The sequence below is a fragment of the Podarcis liolepis genome, assembly GCF_965112155.1.
Source record: "Podarcis liolepis genome assembly, chromosome: 4".
In the NCBI taxonomy this organism is placed as follows: Eukaryota; Metazoa; Chordata; class Lepidosauria; order Squamata; family Lacertidae; genus Podarcis; species Podarcis liolepis.
In genome coordinates, this window is record NC_139558.1 from 100,945,838 (window position 1) to 100,967,741 (window position 21,904).

Sequence of the window (21,904 nt, forward strand, 5' to 3'; positions counted from 1 at the left end):
ACACTTACAGGTTACAGCTCAAGGTTTTGCAAACTTCTTTAGTTACTGTCAGCCAGCAACAATTGAGTTGGGCCTCCTTAGAAGGGGGCCCCATCAGCAGGCAAAGGGAACCAATTTTCTGGCTTAACTTGTCTGTTGCACAACCAGAAATCCCACCCCCTTCTCATTGGAAAAACTATCTGCAGTTTGGTTTCGTGACCAAAGATGTCGGAGGGAATCCTTCTGTACAAGCCATTCGAGCTGAGGAGGGGGCTCCATTTCAACCTCACGTTGTTCCTCCCCACCTTGTGGCATTCACAGGCCAGAAGTATTTGAGGAGGGCAATGTGTTTCATTCATCTTAGCATAGAGATACAATGACCCTGACATGATAATATACCCTGGAATGAATGAAGACATGTTAATAGCCTTTTATGGAGAGACTGGAAGAACAGAATGTTGTAGTATACCACTATGAGCTCCTTAGAGAAACGCATAAAAAATCTTATTATTTAAAAAAAGAAATGCTCAGGGCCAGTGCAAATGTTTCCTGCTCAAGGCTAAACAAATATGAGTGCCAGTTTGAAGACAGCCAGTGTCATACGGTAGGCAGAGGACTGGCCTTAGACCAAGGACAGTGAGATTTAAATCCCCACATAGTTATGAAGCTCAGTAGGTAAGTTTGGTCAATTACTATCTCAGTCTAATTAACCTGTGCCTCAAGTTTGCTATGACAACAAAGGTGGGAGGACATAATGTATATCAGTGTTTCCCAACCAGGGGCCATATGGCCCCCTGGGGGGGGCAGGATATTCCAAGGGGGACACAGGTGAAAAATACGTAAATGTGGCTAGGGGGCCACATAAGAAGTGAAGGGAAAAAACATTTTTTTAACAAAAAATCCTGATTGGCTGGCTATCCGCTTGGCCAATCACAAGCTGGTAAGGGCGCAGCCAGGCGTTTTCTTGGAGCAGTTTCTGGAGGAAAAGGGCGATCACTGAGGCTCCTGGTTTGACCAGTAGAGCCCACAATCTAGGACCCCCATGTCCGGTAAGTGCAATGGTGGGGTGGCAATGGGTTGGGCTAGGAGAGCCACAGCTGCTTGTTGCTGCTGCCAATGCTGGGCCCGGTGGCAGCCTAGGCCTGACTCTGCAAGGCGCAGGATACAATCCAGCTCAGCGCCTAGTGGATCAGGGCCTTTGGATGTTGCCGAGGGGTGCAGCATCGGCCTGGCATTGCAAGACGTGGGGTGAAATCCACTCTAGCGCCTAGTCGAGTGTGGTTGTCTGGTGCTGCTGACTTCATCTAGTAAATAACTGTCTATTCAGAAGAAAGTCACACTGAGTTGAGTGGGCCTTACTCCCAGAAGTGCAAGCTGGATTTCAAAGGGGCAGAGGAACCAGAGACCAAATTGCAAACATGTGCTGGATTATAGAGAAAGCTAGAGTTCCAGAAAAACATTTACTTCTGCTTCATTGACTATGCAAAAGCCTTTGACTGTGTCGACCACAGCAAACTATGGCAAGTCCTTAAAGAAATTGGAGTGCCTGATCACCTCATCTGTCTCCTGAGAAATCTCTAAGTGGGACAAAAAGCTGCAGTTAGAACTGGATATGGAACAACTAATTGGTTCAAAATTGGGAAAGGAGTACAACAAGGTCAGGCTTTTTCAACCTCAGGCCTTCAGATTTTTTGAGATTACAATTCCCATCATTCCTGACCACTGGTCCTGCTAGCTAGGGATCATGGGAGTTGTAGGCCAAAAACATCTGGAGAGCCAAGGTTGAGGAAGCCTAGACAAGGCTGTATATTGTCTCCCTGCTTATTTAACTTATATTTCATCATGCGAAAGGCTGGACTGGATGAATCCCAAGCTGGAAGATTGCTGGAAGAAATATCAACAACCTCAGATATGCAGATGACACAACTTTGATGGCAGAAAGTGAGGAGGAATTAAATAACCTCTTAATGAGGGTGAAAGAGGAGAGCGCAAAATATGGTCTGAAGCTCAACATCAAAAAAACGAAGGTCATGGCCACTGGGCCCATCACCTCCTGGCAAATAGAAGGGGAAGAAATGGAGGCAGTGAGAAATTTTACTTTATTGGATTCTACGATCACTGCAGATGATGACAGCAGTCATGAAATTAAAAGAAGCCTGCTTCTTGGGAGAAAAGTGATGACAAACCTAAACAGCATCTTAAAAAGCAGAGACATCACCTTGCTGACAAAGGTCTGTATAGTTAAAGGTATGGTTTTCCCAGTAGTGATGTATGGAAGTGAGAGCTGGACCATAAAGAAGGCTGATCGCCGAAGAATTGATGCTTTTGAATTCTGGTGCTGAAGGAGACTCTTGAGAGTCCCATGAACTGCAAGAAGATCAAAACTCTCCATTCTGAAGGAAATCAGCCCTGAATGCTCACTGGAAGGACAGATCGTGAAGCTGAGACTCCAATACTTTGGCCACCTCATGAGAAGAGAAGACTCCCTGGAAAAGCCCCTGATGTTGGGAAAGATGGATGACACACAAGGAGAAGGGGATGACAGAGGACGAGATGGTTGGACAGTGTTCTCAAAGCTACGAACATGAGTTTGACCAAACTGTGGGAGGCAGTTGAAGACAGGAGTGCCTGGTGTGCTCTGGTCCATGGGGTCACAAAGATTCGGACACGACTAAAGAACAACAACAGGGCAGGGGAGCTATAGTGTTTTATGTAGGCAACCAGGGCTCCTCCAGATGACAATATCTTTTTGCACCGTCAGTGAGGACCACTTGCTTTTTAAAATTCTCCCATATATACAGAACTGTATCCGTAGGTTTCCCCCTCTGTGTCAAATAACTGCGGTCCAATAAGTGTTGCTTACTTTTTATTACACATGCAAGATGGATCTCCCTCGGGAGGTACTGGACTCTCCTCCCTTGGAGGTCTCTAAGCAGGTCTCTGTCATGGATGCTTTAGCTGATTTTCCTACATTTCAGGGGGTTGCACTTGAAAGATGGCCATTGGGGTCCCTTCCAGCTCCATGATTCTGTTTTTTTTTTTGTTTGTTTGTTTGGGTTTTTTGCTTCAACAATATTTCATTATGTTCCTATCATTTTATGTAACTGTATTTTGTATAAATTATAAATAAAACATGTTCTATTTACAAAAAACACACACATTTAAATAGCTACCTTTCTGCTGGTAGGAGGAGGGGCATGGGTCTTGCCAGGATTGTTGTTAGGGGGCACACTTGCTTTTTTTTAATATGATATTTATTAAAGTTTCAAAGAAAAGATTACATAAATAAAAAGAGAAAAAGAGAAAAGAAATAAATAAAAAAAACAAAATACAGAAAAAAGATAATAAACATTTTTTAAAAAAAACACATCAATCTTTCCGTACCTTACATTTCATTTCCTTACTTCCCTAACCTCCTCACACCTCCCTTTTTTGTATTCAAGTTCTATTAATTAATTCAGCAATTCCTTTCCCTCTTTGTTTTAATCCTTTAACTTAATAAATTATAACTTTGAATTTTCATCTGTTAACAATCCATTTTTACATACACCTTAATAACATTGCTGATAAAACCACTTAACTTCATTCAGACATCATTCTAACATTCATTAATTTTGCAATATTTCTGTAAATAGTCTTTAAATTTCTTCCAATAGGGGGCACGCTTTTGTTGGGGGGGGGGAGAACCTCAGTTTTGTATTGATTTTTACTTATGGGGGGGGGCAGCTGCCCCTCCTGGGTACACCCATGAGGGGAACAGGAAGGAGACAGGGTCAAAATTTTGAGCTAATCAGATAAAGAACAGGTATAAAGGAGGTAGGTTTTATTTTCATCTATTTTCTGAAGACCAACATTACATCAAAAGTAGTGCCAAGAAGAACATTCAGGGAGTAAAAGGGAGCAGTGTCCATCTTTCTGATTGGGTTCCCCCCATCCCACTCAATGTCATACTTTCAGTCTTTCACAAACAAACAGCAGCTGCTGAATTACAGGTGAAACTGTAAGCCTAGCCACTCAAATGCACAGAGTTTTTCAGTGCAACATCAGCTGCACTGGCTGTACCCCTATCCAACTTGAATAGCAAGCCAGGCTAATGCAGGTACAAAGTGCCTGGGACAAATGCTGAAGGCTGCTCCCCTCGCAAACACACCAGTCCTGTTTCTGCTCAGGTCTATCCAAGCAACTGTCCCCCTCCCTTTAAAGGAGGTCTGTCCAATGCTCAGACTAGGCCTGCCAAAATATCTATATATCGCCCAGGACCGATATGAGGAGCAGACCGCAATGTTGGCTTCATTCAGCAGTGTATCGCTGCCGCTCCTGAGTCCCTCCACTAGCAGCGTCCACTGGGGGGAGTGAAGAGTTCCTTCCTCCAGTGGGCGCTGCTAGCAGAGGGACTCTGGAGCGGTGGCAGTTTCACCAAGGATATACTGCTGAATGAAAATCGCCATTCCACTCTGCCTTCATATGACACAGAGGGAGAAACAAGCTGTTTTGGCAAGGTGCCAGTACAGCTTGTTCCTCCCTCTGCATCTTTAAACTGCTTGAGTAAGGAATGTGCAGCTGTCCTTGCCTCAGTTGAGCTGTTATAGGAGCCCCCAACCCAGCTCCAGCTCCCACAAGCTAGCAGCAAAGTGGGTGCCCTGTGAAACTGCTTAGTTGAGGGAAGCGCGGTTGCCACTCCCCGCAGCGAGCAGTTAAAGGAGCCCCGATGCTCCATCCACTCATACGTGAGCGGTGAGAGCACTGGGGCTGTCTCAGCTGGGAAGGGGGAACCTTCCCAATCCCCAGCTGAGCGGCACAAACAAGCTGCATTGTCCGAACCTGCAAACGCCTGGGTGAAACCTCCTCAGCTCTTGAGGTGAAAGCTGGGGCAGTTTCACCCAGTGTCTTACAGGCAGAGGCCAATGTATCTTAACTCAGACCCACAACTCAGAAGCCCCATGAGTCTTTGTGGCATGCATGCACTAAATAATTACATAAGGCACTGAGGAGTCTGCCCTGGTCAGCTTGCCACAAAGACTCGTGGGACTTCTCATCACACACCCAGTTTAACTTGATTTACCTGTTAACATTCCAGACCTTGACGACACCACTTCCTACAGTTCTCAGAGTAGTCTGACTGGCACAGGTGCAAACCCTCACTGACCACCATATACAGGCGACAACCGATTTACATGGGTGCGATCAATGCACAACCATGCACACACTCATTGTGGCAACCTGTGAGTGGCCGGAAAAGGGGGTGGAATGGACTTATGTGCACTCCACCATTGGGCACAATGACACAGAAAATAACCCCTGCGGAAACTGGGGGTTGTCTGTACTGCTTTTCAGTCAGCTTAGAATTTAAAATATGGAAACAAAAGAATAAAACAAAACACAAAACAATGTAACAGCAAAATGTTCTCAGGCCATTTGTGATATCCACAGGACCTGCCAGTGTTCTTCCCCTGACCTGGGCTTCTCCTCATTTACCTTCAGCTCGTCAACCAACTCTTCGGGGAGCCCCAGGGTAGATGATAACGATGATTTAGATTTATTACTTGACTTTCACCGTAAGGTCCCATGGCAACATTAAAATCAATTTACAATAAAAAAAGTGGAGTGGGTCTTTAAAACATACACCTCAGCTGTCAAAGGGCAGGGCAAAGTTGGGAAAGTGGCTACCACAACACTTTGGACAGTACAGTTAACTCTTTCTGTGTAGGAATAATGTCACATATTCAGTGTTCCTAAAAGCTCAAGCATTGTACTGATGCTCTGAGATGACAAATGCTGCTCCTGTATTCTGGCACTGGATGACCTCATTTCTGACTTGAGATTCTCCAACGCCACATCCCACTCAGGAATGTGGCAATATTTAATCATGATAGCAGCAGCCTTCATGTTCTCAAGATGAACTCTTAGATGGAAGAATGGCATGCCATATGATTTAAATTTGCATTGCATTTCTGAAGCAAGCAGTTGGAATGATGAAATCAAAGAGTCCTCACTATAAAGGTCACGCTTGATGAGACTGATTGATATTTTTTTAAATAAAACTATGCTGAGATGGAAGGTTTTCATTTGCTTTTGATTTAAGGCATTACAATCAGATTTACCTGAGTTAATTAAGCCCTCTGGCACTGGGCAGGCTATAAAATGTAACCTAAAAAAGTAATCACACCACCCATGGATCATAAAGCGATACAAAAAACAAACAAACAAACAAGAATTGAGACAATGGAGCCACATCCAACACTAGTTTTTTTTTGTCGGAGGAGACCCAATGAAATGAATGGTTACAGTGCAAGCCTCACCATGTCTATTCAGGAAGTCCCCGTTAAGTAGAATAAGTCACATCCATTAATTTCAATGGGTATACTATGAGAATGAAGAACGCTGGCAACGAGCTAAATGTTTGGAACCACTGAGGTCATCATGCTTAGAAGTAAACCCCTTTTTCTGAGTACCTCAACTTCCACCTTCCACAGCACATCAAATCCCCCTCCACACACTCAAATTTGTGTTCAGCCAGGGGAGGGGCAGGGATGACATCCCATTCTCAAGTGGCAGGCGGAATAGAATGTTTCTGGAGTTTGCTCTGTCAAGGATGGAAAAAGTGCCAAAAGTTCTTAGGCATCAACACAGAATTTTCCTGGTCTTGGAATTTTTCCAGCTCTGGATTGAGCAACCACCCTCCCCCACGCCTGGCATTTACAACAAACAAAACAAGCACAAGTGCTCCTTCGTTTACTCCTCTGCTTTTTGAGGCAGAGTTCAAACAGCAATACTTCCAGTTTAGAACATTTTCCAGGCAACCTTCCTCTCCTGGAAGCAGCCATCGTCTCTCTAGCTAGCCCCTTGGCTTCAAAAAGGCTTCAACATCTGGATTCTACTAACCCACTTCTGAGATCACTTCAGTGAACAACAATGACCTTCTCCTTTCTGCTACCGTATCTCTCCACCTCTTTATTGCTATTTACTGCTTTCCTGTTAGGTGGATTTGTAGCTGGCTGAATGACTGAACGCAAAGAGTGCTCACTAATGGGTCCTCGTCATCCTGAAAAAGATAGTAAGTGGATTGCCGCAGAGTTGTTGTTCAATGTCTTTATAAACAACTTGGACGATGGAATTGAGGGGATGCTCATCAAATTTGCAAATGCCACCATACTGGGAGGGGCAGCTAATGCCACAGAAGACAGAATCAGGATTCAATAAGACCTTAACAGCTTGGAGAACTGGGCCCAAACTAATCAAGTAAATTACAGTAGGGACAAATGTAAGGTTCTGCACTTAAGCAGGAAGAACCAGCTGCACAAATATAAGATGGCGGACACCTGGCTTGCCAGTAGTACATGCGGAAAGGATCTAGGGGTTAACCCAAGCCAACAGTGTGATGCAGCAGCAAAAAAGTTAAGGCTATTCTAGCCTGCATCAACAGATATATAGTATCCAGATCAAGGAAAGCAATAATACCACTCTATTTGGCCAAACCTGGAATACTGTGTACAGTTCTGGACAACACACAACACACTGTTGATAAGCTACAACATGTGCAGAGGAGGGCAACCAAGATGATCAAGGGTCTGGAGACTAAGCCTTATGAGGAACTGTTGAAGGAGCTGGGTATGTTTAGCCTGGAGAACAGGAAACTGAAAGGAGACACGATAACTATCTTCAAATATCTAAACAGTTGTCACGTTCCAGCTTGTCAACATCCTTCTTAAATTGTGGCGCCCAGAACAGGACACAGTATTCCAAATGTTAGTCTTAAAGCTGAAACAGGGTTTTTAGAGCATGGCCAGTTACTGCTTGCTGTTCTAGCCACCCTTCTGAGGGGTACAGATAGCTTTTGGGGAAGATTTCAGCAGGATCAAGCAATGGAAAGGACTGCTGCTTCTGCTATCAGTTTTCATTATTTCTCTGTACCCACCATTTTAAAGTATTGCTATGTCTTGCATTTGTATAATGCAAGAGTTGACTGTTTGCTGGGCTTATTTAAAGTTAGGTTCTGCACAAAGTGGATTATTGGGCAGGTATACACAAGCCTGTTTGCAGCTGGTCTTTTTCCAGGAAGTTTTGAGATTCATCTTATTATCTTGGAATTTGGAAGCATGAATTAGCTGGCTGGCTCATCAAACAACCCTCAGCAGTTTCCCAAACTGTTTAGATTTAGTTGCACATTGTGTATGTGTTTAGTTTATCTCATAATTACTACATAGATTCTAGTGCTTTTGCACACATCTAGTCTGGAACAATTGTTGCTCACTCTTGAGCCTCTCCTCTTTTCCTTTCCATTCTTTTCCACACCCACCTCTTTGAGGTTCTGGACTTTCTTAGGCTTGACTATCTATCTTGTCCTTCGTGACTTCTCCCTTTCTGCCCCTAGTTTTATTATTTGTATATACATTTTGGGGTTAGACCTCATAAGGTGACCCTCATATCATATGACTATAAAACTACAACATTGTACCAAAACATGTTTGGAACTCCCTCTTGGAAGAAGTATGGAGGGCCACCTCTCCCCATTCAAATTTCTTCCCAAAAGTACAGAGCAATCCTCATACCCTTGTATCCAGCTAAAATACATAAAGAGAAGGGAGGGGAGTGAAAGCGGCCCTCCCTCTGCCTCTTCTCATAGATTACCCTTGAGAGAATGCAGCCCCCCACAGAAAGATGGTTGCACACACACACACACACACACACACTTTAGCACTACCTATCCTATGCAATGCAACCAGGGACATGGAGTGAGCGTGCTGTGAAACTGTAAAGTATCTGGTTAGTTTGGGTCCAGTTTTATAATCTTGTTATGGTAATTTTGAATTCCATCTTCTACAGCATTAGCTACCCCTCCCAGTTCAGTGTAATCTGCAAATTTGATGAGCATCCCCTCAATTCCTTCATCCAAGACATTTAAGAAGATGTTGAACAATAATACACTCAGGCCAGAACCCTGTGGCACCCCACTTGTCACTTTTTTCCAGGATGATGAGAAACCATTACTGAGCAATCTTTGGGTTCAGTCAGTCAACCAGCTACAAATTCACCTAACAGTTACCTTGTTCAAGCCACATTTTACCAGCTTTCTCGCAGGAATATCATAGGGAGCTTTGTCAAAAGTCTTACTGAAATCAAGATACACTATGTCCACAGTATTTCCCTGATTTTCCAAGCTTGTAACTTTATCAAAAAAAAGAAATGAGATTTGTCTGGCATGATTTGTTTTTGAGAAACTCATGCTGGGTCTTAGTAATCATAGCATCCTTTGCTAAGTGCTCACCGACCGACTGTTGAATTATCTGTTCCAGGACCTTTCTGAGTATAGAGGTCAAGCTCACGGGTCAGTAGTTACCTGGGTCTTCTTATTTCCCCTTTTTGAAGATGGGGACATTTCCTTGCCTCCAGTCTGCCTGGGACCTCACCTGTTCTCAGAGAATTCTCAAAAATTATAGACAAAGGCTCTGAGATTACGTTTTTAAGTTTTCACCATACATATACTGAAAACAGTTGCTGGCCAGGATGATGTTGTTGTTACTATTGTTGTTGTTGTTTTTCAAGTCTGTACTTAGTAATTAAAATAAAATTAAAACGACCTAATCATAGGCAACTAATTGAAACTGCATAGTGACAAAACTCTTAGAAATGCTGTACTTGTTTTCCCACCACAAAGAGATGGTGAATAGCTAAGCTGACTCATTATTTGCAAACCACCTTTCAATTTAACAACACTGACAAGGCAGCCATAAAATACAAACACAGGGCAAAAGGAGAAAAAAGGAGAAAAGACTAAACACAGCGCAAAAAATACAATTCCACAGGAGTGACAACTATCACTGTTATTGTTCAGTGAAGTATTGCAAAAAAATAACACTTTAACACCTGGGCAGACTTCTCTGCACACCCCCACAGAAAAGGCCCTATCAACAGCTGCCACTTGCCATACATCAAACCTGATAACCCACCCCACTGTACTTGATTTGGACTTCATCCAAAAGGCCCCTCCCTCCCCTTGCTAAGCAGAACTAAAAATAATTTAACCAACCACACCCAGCCATCTCCCTCACACAGATCCTGGTGGGGCACTTTTAAAAAGTTACCACTGGTTTCCCGCTCTTCCTCCAAGGAGCTGAGAGCAGTGTGTGTTTCTCTTTTCTATCCACACCGCTCTGTGCTGGGCTGCGAGCAACCGGTTCCAGGGCTTAGGGGGAGATCTGAGCCTTGGGTTGCTGAGTCAGTATTCTGACCACGACACCAGACGGGGGACAGACATGCTGGTTCCAATTCATCATCATCATCATAAATTTGTATTTATACCCCACCCTTCCTGGTTTAAAAACCAGGCTCAGGGTGGCTAACAACAAATTTAAAACACTTAATTATAAAAGCAGCATAAAATACAGCATAAAAGCATGAATAAGAATAAAATCAAAAAATCAATTTAGGGGAAATAAGCATTAGATAATCCCCAGGGCTAGCTGGCTGAATTGGTCCTACTTGGGCCAGCGAGGAGGCCAGGGGAGAATTAGCTGTGGGATCTCAGAGCGGGTGATCTTCAATTCAGGATGCAAACCACCACACAAACCTGGGAAAAGTTACCTTTACATCTTCGGTGGGGCTGTAGAGGATAACTACAGTATATGCAAAGGGCTAGCAAAGCGGATCTTTCCCTATACAGAGCTTTTATAAACAATGAATATGAACTGCTATTGTTACTAGTATTATTAAGTGCAAGATACCCCTGTAGGTGGCATCTCTAAAGGTAGGAACTCCCCAGATGAAGTGCCACCAAAATATCCAATTCATCTGAAATGCTGCACTGTAAAACGCGTGGCTCGTCTGTTGTGAATTGGGCAGAAGAAGCACCATTGGATAAGCAAGTATTTGTTTTCTGGCTGAGTTCATCTTTTAAAACTTTTTTCTGAATTAATTCACCAACGCTTGTGACTTGCAAGGGGGTGGGAAGGAAAGGTCCTCTACATTTTTAAGACAGAAACATAAATGTTTACTTTTCTTTTTACAAAACAAAGTAGCTGCAGAAGTTAAGAGCCTCAGATTAAGGCCATTTGCCACTTGGCCAGTTTTGGGTCAGCCCGTGTGTGTCTGTGTTTATCCCTCTATCAGCTCAACCTACTTTGCAGGGCTGTCCAGAGTGCCAAATGGAAGCAATCTCAAGCCCAGGCTCATGGAGGGAGGAAGAAATACGTACTGAAGAAAAGAGAAATAAACCTCAAAAGAGATCTAAAGAGGAGAAGCAGCAATATAGCAACTCCTAGCTGGTGTGGCAAAGCGGTACGGCTGCTGGATTAGGACCCCAGGTCCAAATCCCCACTCTTCTTGTGAATTTCATAGCCAGGACCTGGGAGAGACCCGGGTTCAAATCCCACTTGGCTATGGAGCTCACTAGGTGTGACCTTGGGAGCCACTCACTGCCTCTCTCGGCCTCAGCTACCTCGCAGGGTGGTTGTGGGGAAGGAGGGAGCTCCTTGGGAGGGAAAATGCGGGAAATATAATTGCAATAAACAGAGGAAAACACAGAATCGCCGGTTTGTTATTTCACAACTTGCCTGGTGTCCACAGGTGGGAGGCAAGTGAATGAAACCATTAATTTTTTATTTATTTTTTTACAAAGAGGCCAGTTGGGAGAGGGCCTTCCTCGCCCTCCTCCTCCTCCTCCTCCTAGTCCAGGCGAACTCGGGGCTGCTCACTTTCCCCAGGCTAACTGAGAAAGCAGGCGGAGGAAGCGGAACTACCCGCCACTTGACACGGGGGGGAGGAGGAGAAAAGCGCCTCGTCCGCCCTCCCGCTTTTGGGCGCCTTCTGAAAAAAATGTCATTTTTTTCTAACCCCTTCGGACGACCCTGTCCAGATCTGAACGAGTTTTAAAATGAAATGAAAAACAAAACAAAACCGGTTTTACGTTAACTTTTCTTAAATCGGTTGTGACACTTTGAGGGTTTGCTTGTTTTTCCCCCTTGTTCTCTCGCTTTGAGGTCGTCCCTTTTCTTCTACTTTCATGAGGTAAATGAAACGACGCGAAACGAACCTGCCCCTCCCCCCCCCCCCGCGGCTCCCTGAGAGGATTTTTTTTCTTTTTAAATTTCAATTTTACACACGGGGAAGGAAAGTACCGGAGAGGCTCGTTCCCTTTCCAGGAGTTGGGGAGCGCCCCCCCCCAAAAAAAACACCAGAGGAAGAGCGGGGAGGGGAGGGCTGCCTTCCTGAGGTAAATCTTCCCGCGCGCCCGCCCGCCTACCTGCCGCGGGGCCTCCTCTCCGCCGTCCTCCTCGCGAGTCGGCCTCCGGATCCAGGCGGCTAGGCCTCCGTCGCCCCCGCGGCCCAAGGGACAAGGAGAAGCGCCGCCGGCGCCGCGAGGGTTAAAAACTTCCGAACAAAATAGAAAAATAAAACGCCGGAGAAGCCAGAAGGCTGAGGCCTCGAAGCCCAGAGGCGGAGACTGCGCCTGAGGCGGAGAACTACGTTTCCCGGCGGGCCCCGCGCGCGGGGTGAGGGGGGGAGCGAGGGAGGGAAGGCTTCGTTTCCCGGCGGGCCCTGCGTGTCTGAGGAGTTTAAGGACTACGTTTCCCGGCGGGCCCCGCGGCGAGTGAGCGGGCGGGCGCGGAGGAGGCTCCGCCCACGCGGTGTGTGTTTCGGTTGCCGCGGCGACGGCCCCGCCCTCTGTCCGCGCCGCGTTCCAATGTGCAAGGCAGAGAGAGACGGACTCGGCGGGCGAAGCGGCGGGCATGGTGAGTGCGCGTGCAAAGGGGGGACGGACGGAGAAAGGGATCCGTGCAAGGCACGTCGGGGGTGCGCGTGCAAATACCAGGATCAGTGCAACGCAGCTGCAGCAGCGGGGCTCGTGTGAAAAAAGGAGGAGAGCTTGGCACAAAGATGGGAGAAAGGAGAATTACCTGCGAAAGAAGAATGGCAAATGAAATTAATGGAATAAGTTTCGCGGAATTAGATAAATTAAGAGGAATTAGATTAAATTAAGAGGAATTAGATAAATTAAGAGGAAGGATTCGAAGCCTGCGGGATCAGAGATTCTTAGAAGACTGGAGTAAATATTTGAACTGTTTGAAAAGCAATTGTAATCAACAGATGACGCTAGTAGGACTGCAAGGAGGACTTTGTGAAATATTGCAAGGAAGACCCTGAAAAGAATGATTTGTGAATGATAATTAAAAGTAAGAAACTAAGAAATGCAGAACAAGTGATAAAGAACGGAAAATCTTCAGAGGTTGTTGACGGAAGTCTAAAATATTGTATAAGATCAGAAGTTAAGTTAAATGATTGTTGGAAATGATAAGTTTAAAAACCAATAAAAATATATATATAAAAAAGAAAGAAAAAGGAGGAGAGCATGCAGGACCTGGCCGAAGCACCGCATCCCTTGGTGCAATCGCTTTCCTGCTTCTTCATGGAATCACAGTGCTTTGTAGGCCCAGCTGTCGGAGCGGCAATTTTGCAAAGCACCTGCCACAGCAGGATAGAGGCTCCCCAGCGTTGCATTGGGGAAAGAACTATGGGTTTCTGGTTTGTTTCTTGTTTTTAAGCCTGCTGCCTATCATGTTTAGGGGGCTCCTCCAGGGTCCTGCTGTTTGCAAGGTGATGGATCTGAACAGCTTTCCTTCCTCGTCTCTCAATGGAGCCCTTCTGCAATCCTCAAGACTCCCAACGGAGCAGCCAACTGCTTGGGGTTCTCTCTCTCCTTCAGGCAGCGCTCTGAGCGCCAGAAGCATAAGCGGCTCAGCTCCGGAGCAGCATTTCCAGCAAGAGCCTCCGCAGTTGTGGAGCACATGCGCCAAGGTGTCCCTGGGGCAACTCTCACGAAGCAGAGAGGTGCCCAGCTCAGTGGCAGAAAATCCCAGGTGGGGCTGGGAGACGGCACTGCTGAAACCCTGGGGAGCTGCTTCCAGCCAGTGCAGGCAATGCTGAGCTGGGTGGACTAAAGGCCTGACTCCGTATTGGGTAGCTTGCCTGTGTATACAGTCATACCTCGGGTTGAAGTAGCTTCGGGATAAGTATTTTCAGGTTGCGCGCTGCGGTGACCCCGAAGTAACGGAGCACATTACTTCCGGGTTTCGCCACTCATGCACATGCAGTCAAAATGACGTCATGCGCGGAAGTGACAAATCGCGGCACGTGCAGACTCGGGTTGCGTTCGCTTCTGGATGTGAACGGGGCTCCGGAACGGATCCAGAGGTACCACTGTATAGTAAAACCAATCTCTGTTTTTGTTGTTGTTTTACACCTTCCCAACCATTTGCTTTGGGAGGGGCAGACTTCTTAATTCACACCTTGGTAGAATGGGGTACACAGCCCCACTGAATTCAGCTGTCCATATCTGGTAGAGACTTTTCTGCATGTTGGATCTCCCTGCTGATAATACGCTTTGCTTCTTTCTTTTTCCATCTCCCTCAGGCTAGTTCTGCGTTATCGTTTCCCAGGTGAGTAGCGACCTTGACACAGTTTTGATACAGATTTGTGCTGTTAATAATTCTAAAAACTCTACTTGCTGCCTTTTTTTTAATACTGCAAAAACTGCATTTTCAGAAAGCTTTCTACTATCGCCACAAGATTTATCTCCTAGCTAGTGAGAGCCGATTCAGAATTATTGTGTTGTTTATAGCCCACCTTTTTCTCCAAGGAGCTTGTATGGTTCTTCCCCTCCTCATTTAGTCCCCACAACGACCCTGCAAAGTAGGCCAGGCTGAGAGGGACTGGCCCAAGGTCACCCAGTGAGCGTCCTATGGCCAGGGGGGGATTCGAACCCTGGTCTCCCAGGTCTTAGTCCGATGTTCTAACCACTACGCCCCACTTGCTCCTTCGTCTTCTTTGGCGATCCCTCGTAGCCAAGTAAGATTGTCTTCCATGAACATGGTTTTAACAATGAGTCCGTAAGTGACTGTGCAGGCCAATTCTGGATCCATGTCGTTCCATAGTGGGGACATAGGTTTCCAGGTGGGAGTTGATCACGGTGTGGATTTACCAAGTGTGCCTTCCTCTTAGCACGTTTCTCCCTTGTGTCCTGAGTTCAAGTGTCTTCAAAGCCCAGGACACCTTTGGTAAAGGCTGTTCTCCAACTGGAGCGCTCGCAGGCCAGTGTTTCCCAGTTGTTGGTGTTTATACTACATTTTTAAGATTTGCCTTGAGAGTCTTTAAACCTCTTTTGTTGACCACCAGCATTACGCTTTCCATTTTTAAGTATGGAATAGAGTAGTTGCTTTGGAAGACGATAATCAGGCATCCGCACGTGGCCAGAATCATTGCTTCAACACTGGTGATCTTTGCTTCTGCGAGAACACTGATATTCGTTCGCCTGCAGCCGGCAAAATTCTTGCAAGGATCTTAGCCCCGCTGGCTCCATGCCAGTATTGACCAGCTTTAGAAAATATCTAGAAGGCCCTAGTTTGGCAAAAGCAGTCGTGATGCATGGCTTGACGCGTACAGCAAAAACAGGCAGCCTTCAATTTTATGACCACCACAGTATTTGCATTGCGAGAGAGGAGTGAGTGTCTGAAGGCCCCATTCATACAATGTGTGCACAGCCTCTGGCCTGCTTTGGTAATGGTGGCAGGCAAGGATAGAAATGTGTCCTTTGCTCCAAAGCAAAAGCGAGAGGAACACTGCTGCCCTCCACTGGAGACAGGCGGCACGGCCTCACCACCAGTCTCTGGCGCCAGCCCTGCAGTGTTTGCCATTCCCACCCACCCCCCGCCCAGTTCAACTGCAAGGCAACGCCTGTGTTGTAACGAAAGGCGGTCGCTCTTGGAGAGACCCCCTAAAGACAGCCTGCAGTGGTGAACCGGATACCTCCTGAGAAGCACATGTCAGCACTCTGCACACCTGCGTTCGAATTTGAGGATTAGACAGATTTGTGGAGCTATGGAGGGCTAGTAGCCACGGTGGCCAATCTAATGAAGCTGAATGTTGGGACGGGGGAAAGTATTTCTTCACAAGAGCACAGTTAAAACTCTAGAACTCCCTACAGGAGGCATGGACGGCCTCCCACTTGGATGGCTTTAGGAGAGGGTTGGAGAAATTCACAGAGGAGAGGGGGCTCTTGAGAGCTACTAGCCAGGATAGCTATGCTCCTGCCAACCTAGCAGTTTGAAAGCACACCAGTGCAAGTAGATAAATAGGTACCACTGCGGCGGGAAGGTAAACGGCGTTTCTGTGCACTCTGGTTTCCGTCACAGTGTCCCATTGCACCAGCAGCGGTTTAGTCCTGCTGGCCGCATGACCCAGAAAGCTGTCTGTGGACAAACGCCGGCTCCCTCAGCCTGAAAGCGAGATGAGAGCCGCAACCCCAGAGTCTCCTTTGATTGGACTTAACTGTCCAGGGGTCCTTTACCTTTTTTGCTCTGCCTCTGCATTCGGAGGCAGCAGTGCTCCTGAACGGCAGTTGCTGGAACCACAGGAGGGGAGAGATGCTCTTGGGCTTGGCTCCTGCTTGAGGGTTTCCCACAGGCACCTGGTTGGCCACTATGAGAAAAGGACACTGGCCCAGTCCTCTTTTAAAGCCATCCAGGCTGGTGCCCATCGCTGCCTCCTGTGGCAAGGAGTTCCACAGTCTGTGCTGAATCTTCACACATTCAGCTTCGCTGGATATTCACGATTTCTTGTGTTAAGAAACAGAGAGAAAATCTTGTTCTCTGTCCACTTTCTCCATGCCAGGCAGTTTTTGTATACACGTCAGTCATGTTTTTTTTTTCCTCTAAAGAAAAGGCTCTCTCTTTTTTTCTAGTGGTGAGAGTGTGGGACCCCAGGACCTGGGAAGAACAGGGTTCAGATTCCCACCCGGCCATGAAGCTCACAGAGTCCTTGCCTCTCAGCCTAACCGACCTCACAGGGTTGTTGTGGGGATGGGGGGAAAGAGCAGGAAAAGAACCACACACATCACGTTGGACAACTTGGGAGGGAAGTTTGGGAATAAATGCAATAAATAAAAGTAAAAATGAATTTGTTTTTTACCTGTAAGACCAATTGCAGTTGTTAACAGTCGTCAACAGGTTTACCACACCTATCAGCCAATCACCCATTCCCACCACCCTTCTGAGTAATAATAATAATATTTATTCCCTGCCCACCTGGTTTTGTTTCCCCAGCCATCCTAGGTGGCTTCCAACAAAACATTAAAATACCGTAGTCCTTCAAACATTTAAAGCTTCCCTACACAGGGCTGCCTTCAGGTGTCTTCTAAAAGCCTGGTACTGTAAAATTAATGAATGTTAATGGGATGTTGGATTGAAAATAAGCGGTATTGGTAAAAAGATTAACAAGAATATACGGATTGACAATGGTTGGAAATATATTTATAAATAGGTTAAGATATTAAGAAAAGATAAAGGATAGAGGGTAAGGATTTTCTTAATTAACTATTTGAACTGGAATACAAAAAAGGGGTGTGTGAGGAGGTCAGGAAACAAGTAACTGAAATATAAGACATGAAAATATTGACTCTTTTTTAAACTTTCTTTTTACCTTTTATGTATTTTGTCTTTTTGTATTTCTTTTTCTTTTATTATTGTTATTCTTTTTTATTTTCTATTTTTAATTTTGTAACTTTTTATTGTTTGTAAAATTCTAATAAATATCATTAAAAAAATAAAATAAAGCCTGGTAGTTGTTCTCTTTGACATCTGGTGGCAGGGAGTTCCACAGGGTGGGTGCCACTACCCCTCCCCACCCTCTCACTATATATAAAGGTCTGGTGACTTCTGTTTCAGTGTATCTGAAGAAGTGTGCATGCACATGAAAGTTCATATCAAGAACAAACTTCTTGTTGTTGTTTAGTCGTATCCGACTCTTCGTAACCCCATGGACCAGAGCACGCCAGGCACTTCTGTCTTCCACTGCCTCCCGCAGAACAAACTTAGTTGGTCTCTAACGTGCTACTGGACCATTTTTTTATTTTATATATATATTTCTACTGTGTCCGACCTACCTAAATGAGTTTGTTGCGAGAAGTGCCAAGGTGGGCAGGGTAGGGCAACCGAGAGGGGAGCAACACACACACACCCAAGGACAAATGGCACTAACCTTCCTGCGTGTGCGATTGTGTTTTATTAGCACAGGGGGAAAGACTTGCGCCCGGTGGAACTACAGCACAGCCTCCCTCCAGGCGCCTCCATTGGACTACTCATTTCGGGGCATCAGCTTCATGCAAGGTATGGCATAACCCGGAGGTTCCCAAACTCACCCCCACAGCTCCATAAACTCACCCCAGCGCCCCCTACTCTACCCTATTTAAAAGCCATATTCAGAACAATGGCTCAGGTTTGTTCATTTTGGTGAATTGATTCAACTCTTTTAAATGCATTTTGAATGAACTGAATTACATCGGGTTATTGCCTTCCTAAGGGACACGGGTGGTGCTGTGGGTTAAACCACAGAGCCTAGGGCTTGCTGATCAGAAGGTCGGTGGTTCAAATCCCCGCGACAGGTTGAGCTCCCGTTGCTCGGTCCCTGCTCCTGCCCACCTAGCAGTTTGAAAGTGTGTCAAAGTGCAAGTAGATGAATAGGTACCGCTCCAGCGGGAAGGTAAACGGCGTTTCCGTGCGCTGCTCTGGTTCGCCAGAAGCGGCTTAGTCATGCTGGCCACATGACCCAGAAGCTGTACACCGGCTCCCTCAGCCAATAAAGCAAGATGAGCGCCGCAACCCCAGAGTCGGCCACGACTGCACCGAGTGGTCAGGGGTCCCTTTACCTTTACCTATTTCCTTCCTAAGTGGGTCGTGCAAACTGTTATTATGAATAACGCTTTTTATAGGATAGGGGGCACTGCAAATGAGTTTATCAAACCGAGGGGGACGGTGGCCCCCTAAAACCTGGGAACCCCTGGTCTCAAGCGTTACAAGCAGCCAGCGGCTGCATGGTGGCAAGGGAAATGTCCTCTGCACGTGCTCAGAGGCACTGGCTGCTGCTTCAGCAGAGCTTAGCCGCGCAGGAAGGACGCACAGCAAGTGCTCCTTTCCTGCTTCCCTGAACCTGCCTTGCCCGTTCTCTGCCACCCCCAGACCTACTGACGGAGGAGCCGAGGGCCGGCCTAAAGCCCATCCATCGGTCCGAAGGGGGCCGGCTGCTGACGCAGGCCATCTGGCTGAACAACAACACCCTTGGGGAGCTGACCCAATTCACGGAGACTGTGGGCAAGCTCCTGGAGTACCCAGAGGACATCTACTGGATCGATCTCTCCTTCAACGACCTGCCCATCATCGACCCGGTAGCGTAGTCCGTTCCCCGGAGCTCCTTTAAACAGATTTCACTGTTGCTCCGCAAAGCAGATCAACGCACCAGCAACACTGTCCTTGCCGCCATCAGATAAGTTTGTTGGTGGGGGGCCATCAAGATGCTAACTGGGGCGCAGCTGCCCCGCTTGAGGGCTGGAGCTATTATTTATTTCATTTATTTGATTACCCGCCCTTCACTCTGAGCTCCCCCTGGCAGGTTACAGCATTAGAACACAACATCAGAACCCATTTAAAACAGCTTGAAATCCCAACAATAACGTCAAAAGGCAGGATGAAGAGGAGCAGTGAAGGCGCCAGACAGATCTCTGTGGGGAGTCCCACGGCTTAGGGGCTGCCACAGAGAAGGCCCTTTCTCCCTGGGCCTCTGGGGGTGGAGGAACAAACAAAAGGGGCCCCCTCTTTCAATCTCAGCACCCAAGAGGATCTGTAGGGAAAGAGGCAACCTTTCAGATATCTGGGGTCTGTGTCATTTAAATACCAAATTGTGCACCTTGAATGGGGCCCGGAAACCGGGAGAAGCTGTTTTTAAAACAACAAAACAAAGTTTTAAATAAAAATTATATTAATACAACAAACCAACCAGGGAAAAGGTATGTGATCTAAATAGAGCCCCAGGCTGTGTTTTGAACTAACGGAAGTCACCTTCAAGGGCAGCCCCACGGAGAGTGCGTTGCAGTAGTCCAGCCTGGATGTTGCCAGAAGGGGGCTGGATTTGGAAACGGGTCGGGATCTCCGCCGAGCGCAGCACCCGGCGGATTGCAGCCTGCCTGGCTGCTGTTGCCTTTCTGAGCCCGCCGCTTGCCGGCCTCTCTGCCCAGGTGCTGACTTCCTTCTATAACCTGCGCCACCTCAACCTTCACGGGAACGCCATCCAGCAGCTTTCAGAGGTGGACAAGCTGGCAGTGCTCCCGCACCTGCGCAACCTGACGCTGCACGGAAACCCCGTCGAGGAGGAGAAGGGCTACAGGTAAACCCTCGCCCTCCAAAAAGAAAACCCCCAACCCTCGGGGAACAGGAGTGTGGGGCACACGGGACGGGGAGCGGCAGGGGCTGGAGTTTTAAGGAGGGGAGGGAGCCGGGCAGGCAGGCTGTCCTCCAAACACTGTACTTTGCACGTTGCGCAGGAGCTACGTCCTGTCCACTCTGCCCCACTTGAAGTCCTTCGATTTCAGCGGCGTCACGAAGCTCGACCGCACCACCGCGGCCGTCTGGAGGCGCATGAACATCAGGCCCAAGAAAGTCCGGAAGAGAAGGGACGACTACTGATGGCCCCACTGCTCTGGCAGCAGGGAGAGGAAACCCCTGCAACCCCCAGCCTCAATTGGGAATAAAGAGTTAGAGCACCTTGGCATGGCAGATCATGGATGGGGGAAGGGAGAGGGCCGGGGCGGGGGGAGGGAGCGGGGCTGGGAGGCTTTTCCTGCAGTTGTGCCCAACAGCCTCAGCCTCCCCGCTTTCCGGGATCCGTCAGGCTGGGGAACCTGTGGTTCATGGGATCCTGGAACTGTGGTGTTGGAAGGGACACGCAAGGATCCTCTAGCCCAATCCCATGTAGTGCAGAAATCGCAGGTAAGGAATCCCTGGCAGGTGGCCCCCACCACCACTACCTGCGATCAAAAACCTCCAAGTTAGGAGAGTCCATCACTTTCCGAGAGAGTCCGTTCCACTGCCAGGCGGCTCTTACTGCCAGAAAGTTCTTCCTGGCGTTTAGTCGGAATCTCCTTTTCTTGCCGTTTGAAGCCGTTGGTTTCTGGAGCAGCGGAAAACAAGCTGTGTACGCTAGGGCGCCTGCAGCGCTCCAGGAGATCAGAGAATTGTAGCGCCGGGAGAGTCATCCAGCCCCGCCTTTCCTGATGTGCTAGACTATCCATTCCCATCAGCCCCTGCGTGGTGGCAGCCATCTTGGAGGGCAGGGAAAGGCTTCCCTTGGCCAAAGGGAAGCCACTGCAAACCCAACAAGGATTCTGGCACAGCGTAACAGATGCACAGAGGATGCAGCCACTGTGGATTTAAAGCAGCTGCCCTCCAAATTCTCATAACAATGGGGTGAGGCGGTGGGGGGAACAGGGAATGACACCTCCCAGACCCTTTCCTTGTGCCAGCCTTGAGTCCCTTCTCCTCCTTACCCCCTGGATGTGCAGCCCTCACACTCTGGGAGTTTGGTTCCCCCCATCCCTGGCTCAGTGGCAGAGCACCCGCAGTGAGTCCTGGGTTCAGATCCTGCCATCTCAAACTCCTAAGTGGCGGGAAAGGCCTCTGCGCCAGAGAGCGCCTCCTGGTCCTTACGGAGCTTGAGCGAGAGTCGCCTGACCTGCTGCAAGACCCGTTTCCGTTCAGTGACGTTTGTGCGGGGGAATTGCTTTTTGCAGGGTTGCGCCCCCACTGCTGTGTATCTTCGTTGGCGTTTGCCGGTTTCTTTTTCAATAAAAATGCTTGTCCCGGTGGCACCAGGTGTATCAGCTCTCCAGTTCTGTTGTTTACTTAAAGAGAGTACCCAGATCCCAGTACCCCCCACCTCCTCCCTTATTCCTGAGCTTGCGGGGCCCACGTTCCCCAACTCCACCCCACACGGCAGCTCCTGTTTCCTCTCGCTCCCTTAACGTAGGAAACTAGGAAAAGGCTGCTGGATCAGGCCGGTGGCCCATCTAGTCCAGCTTCCTCACTCAACCCCCCCCCCTTTCAAAATG

The 21,904-nt window shown here is 47.5% G+C and overlaps 2 protein-coding genes across 3 annotated transcripts in view; one reads left to right on the forward strand and one right to left on the reverse strand.

Annotated features, from left to right (window-relative positions):
- The window catches only part of NUMA1 (nuclear mitotic apparatus protein 1), a 73,664-nt gene extending 60,957 nt beyond the window's left edge, over nt 1-12,707 (reverse strand). The window contains 3 exon segments of the mRNA XM_083499150.1: nt 12,218-12,311; nt 12,313-12,477; nt 12,479-12,707. Of these exon segments, the coding sequence (XP_083355276.1) occupies nt 12,218-12,311; nt 12,313-12,477; nt 12,479-12,706 (487 nt within the window). The 5' untranslated portion in view covers nt 12,707.
- On the forward strand, nt 12,648-20,565 carry LRRC51 (leucine rich repeat containing 51). 2 transcript variants are annotated; one of them, XM_083500038.1, is made up of 6 exons: nt 12,648-12,707; nt 14,386-14,411; nt 18,037-18,134; nt 18,984-19,189; nt 20,036-20,184; nt 20,342-20,565. In XM_083500038.1, the coding sequence occupies exons 1-6, from the start codon at nt 12,705-12,707 to the stop codon at nt 20,481-20,483; spliced, it is 624 nt and encodes a 207-aa protein (XP_083356164.1). In that variant the 5' UTR covers nt 12,648-12,704; the 3' UTR covers nt 20,484-20,565. The 2 variants fall into 2 exon arrangements, with proteins under 2 accessions (XP_083356164.1, XP_083356165.1); XM_083500039.1 differs by lacking the exons at nt 12,648-12,707; nt 14,386-14,411 and adding an exon at nt 13,149-13,174.
- The last annotated feature ends 1,339 nt before the right edge of the window (nt 20,566-21,904 follow it).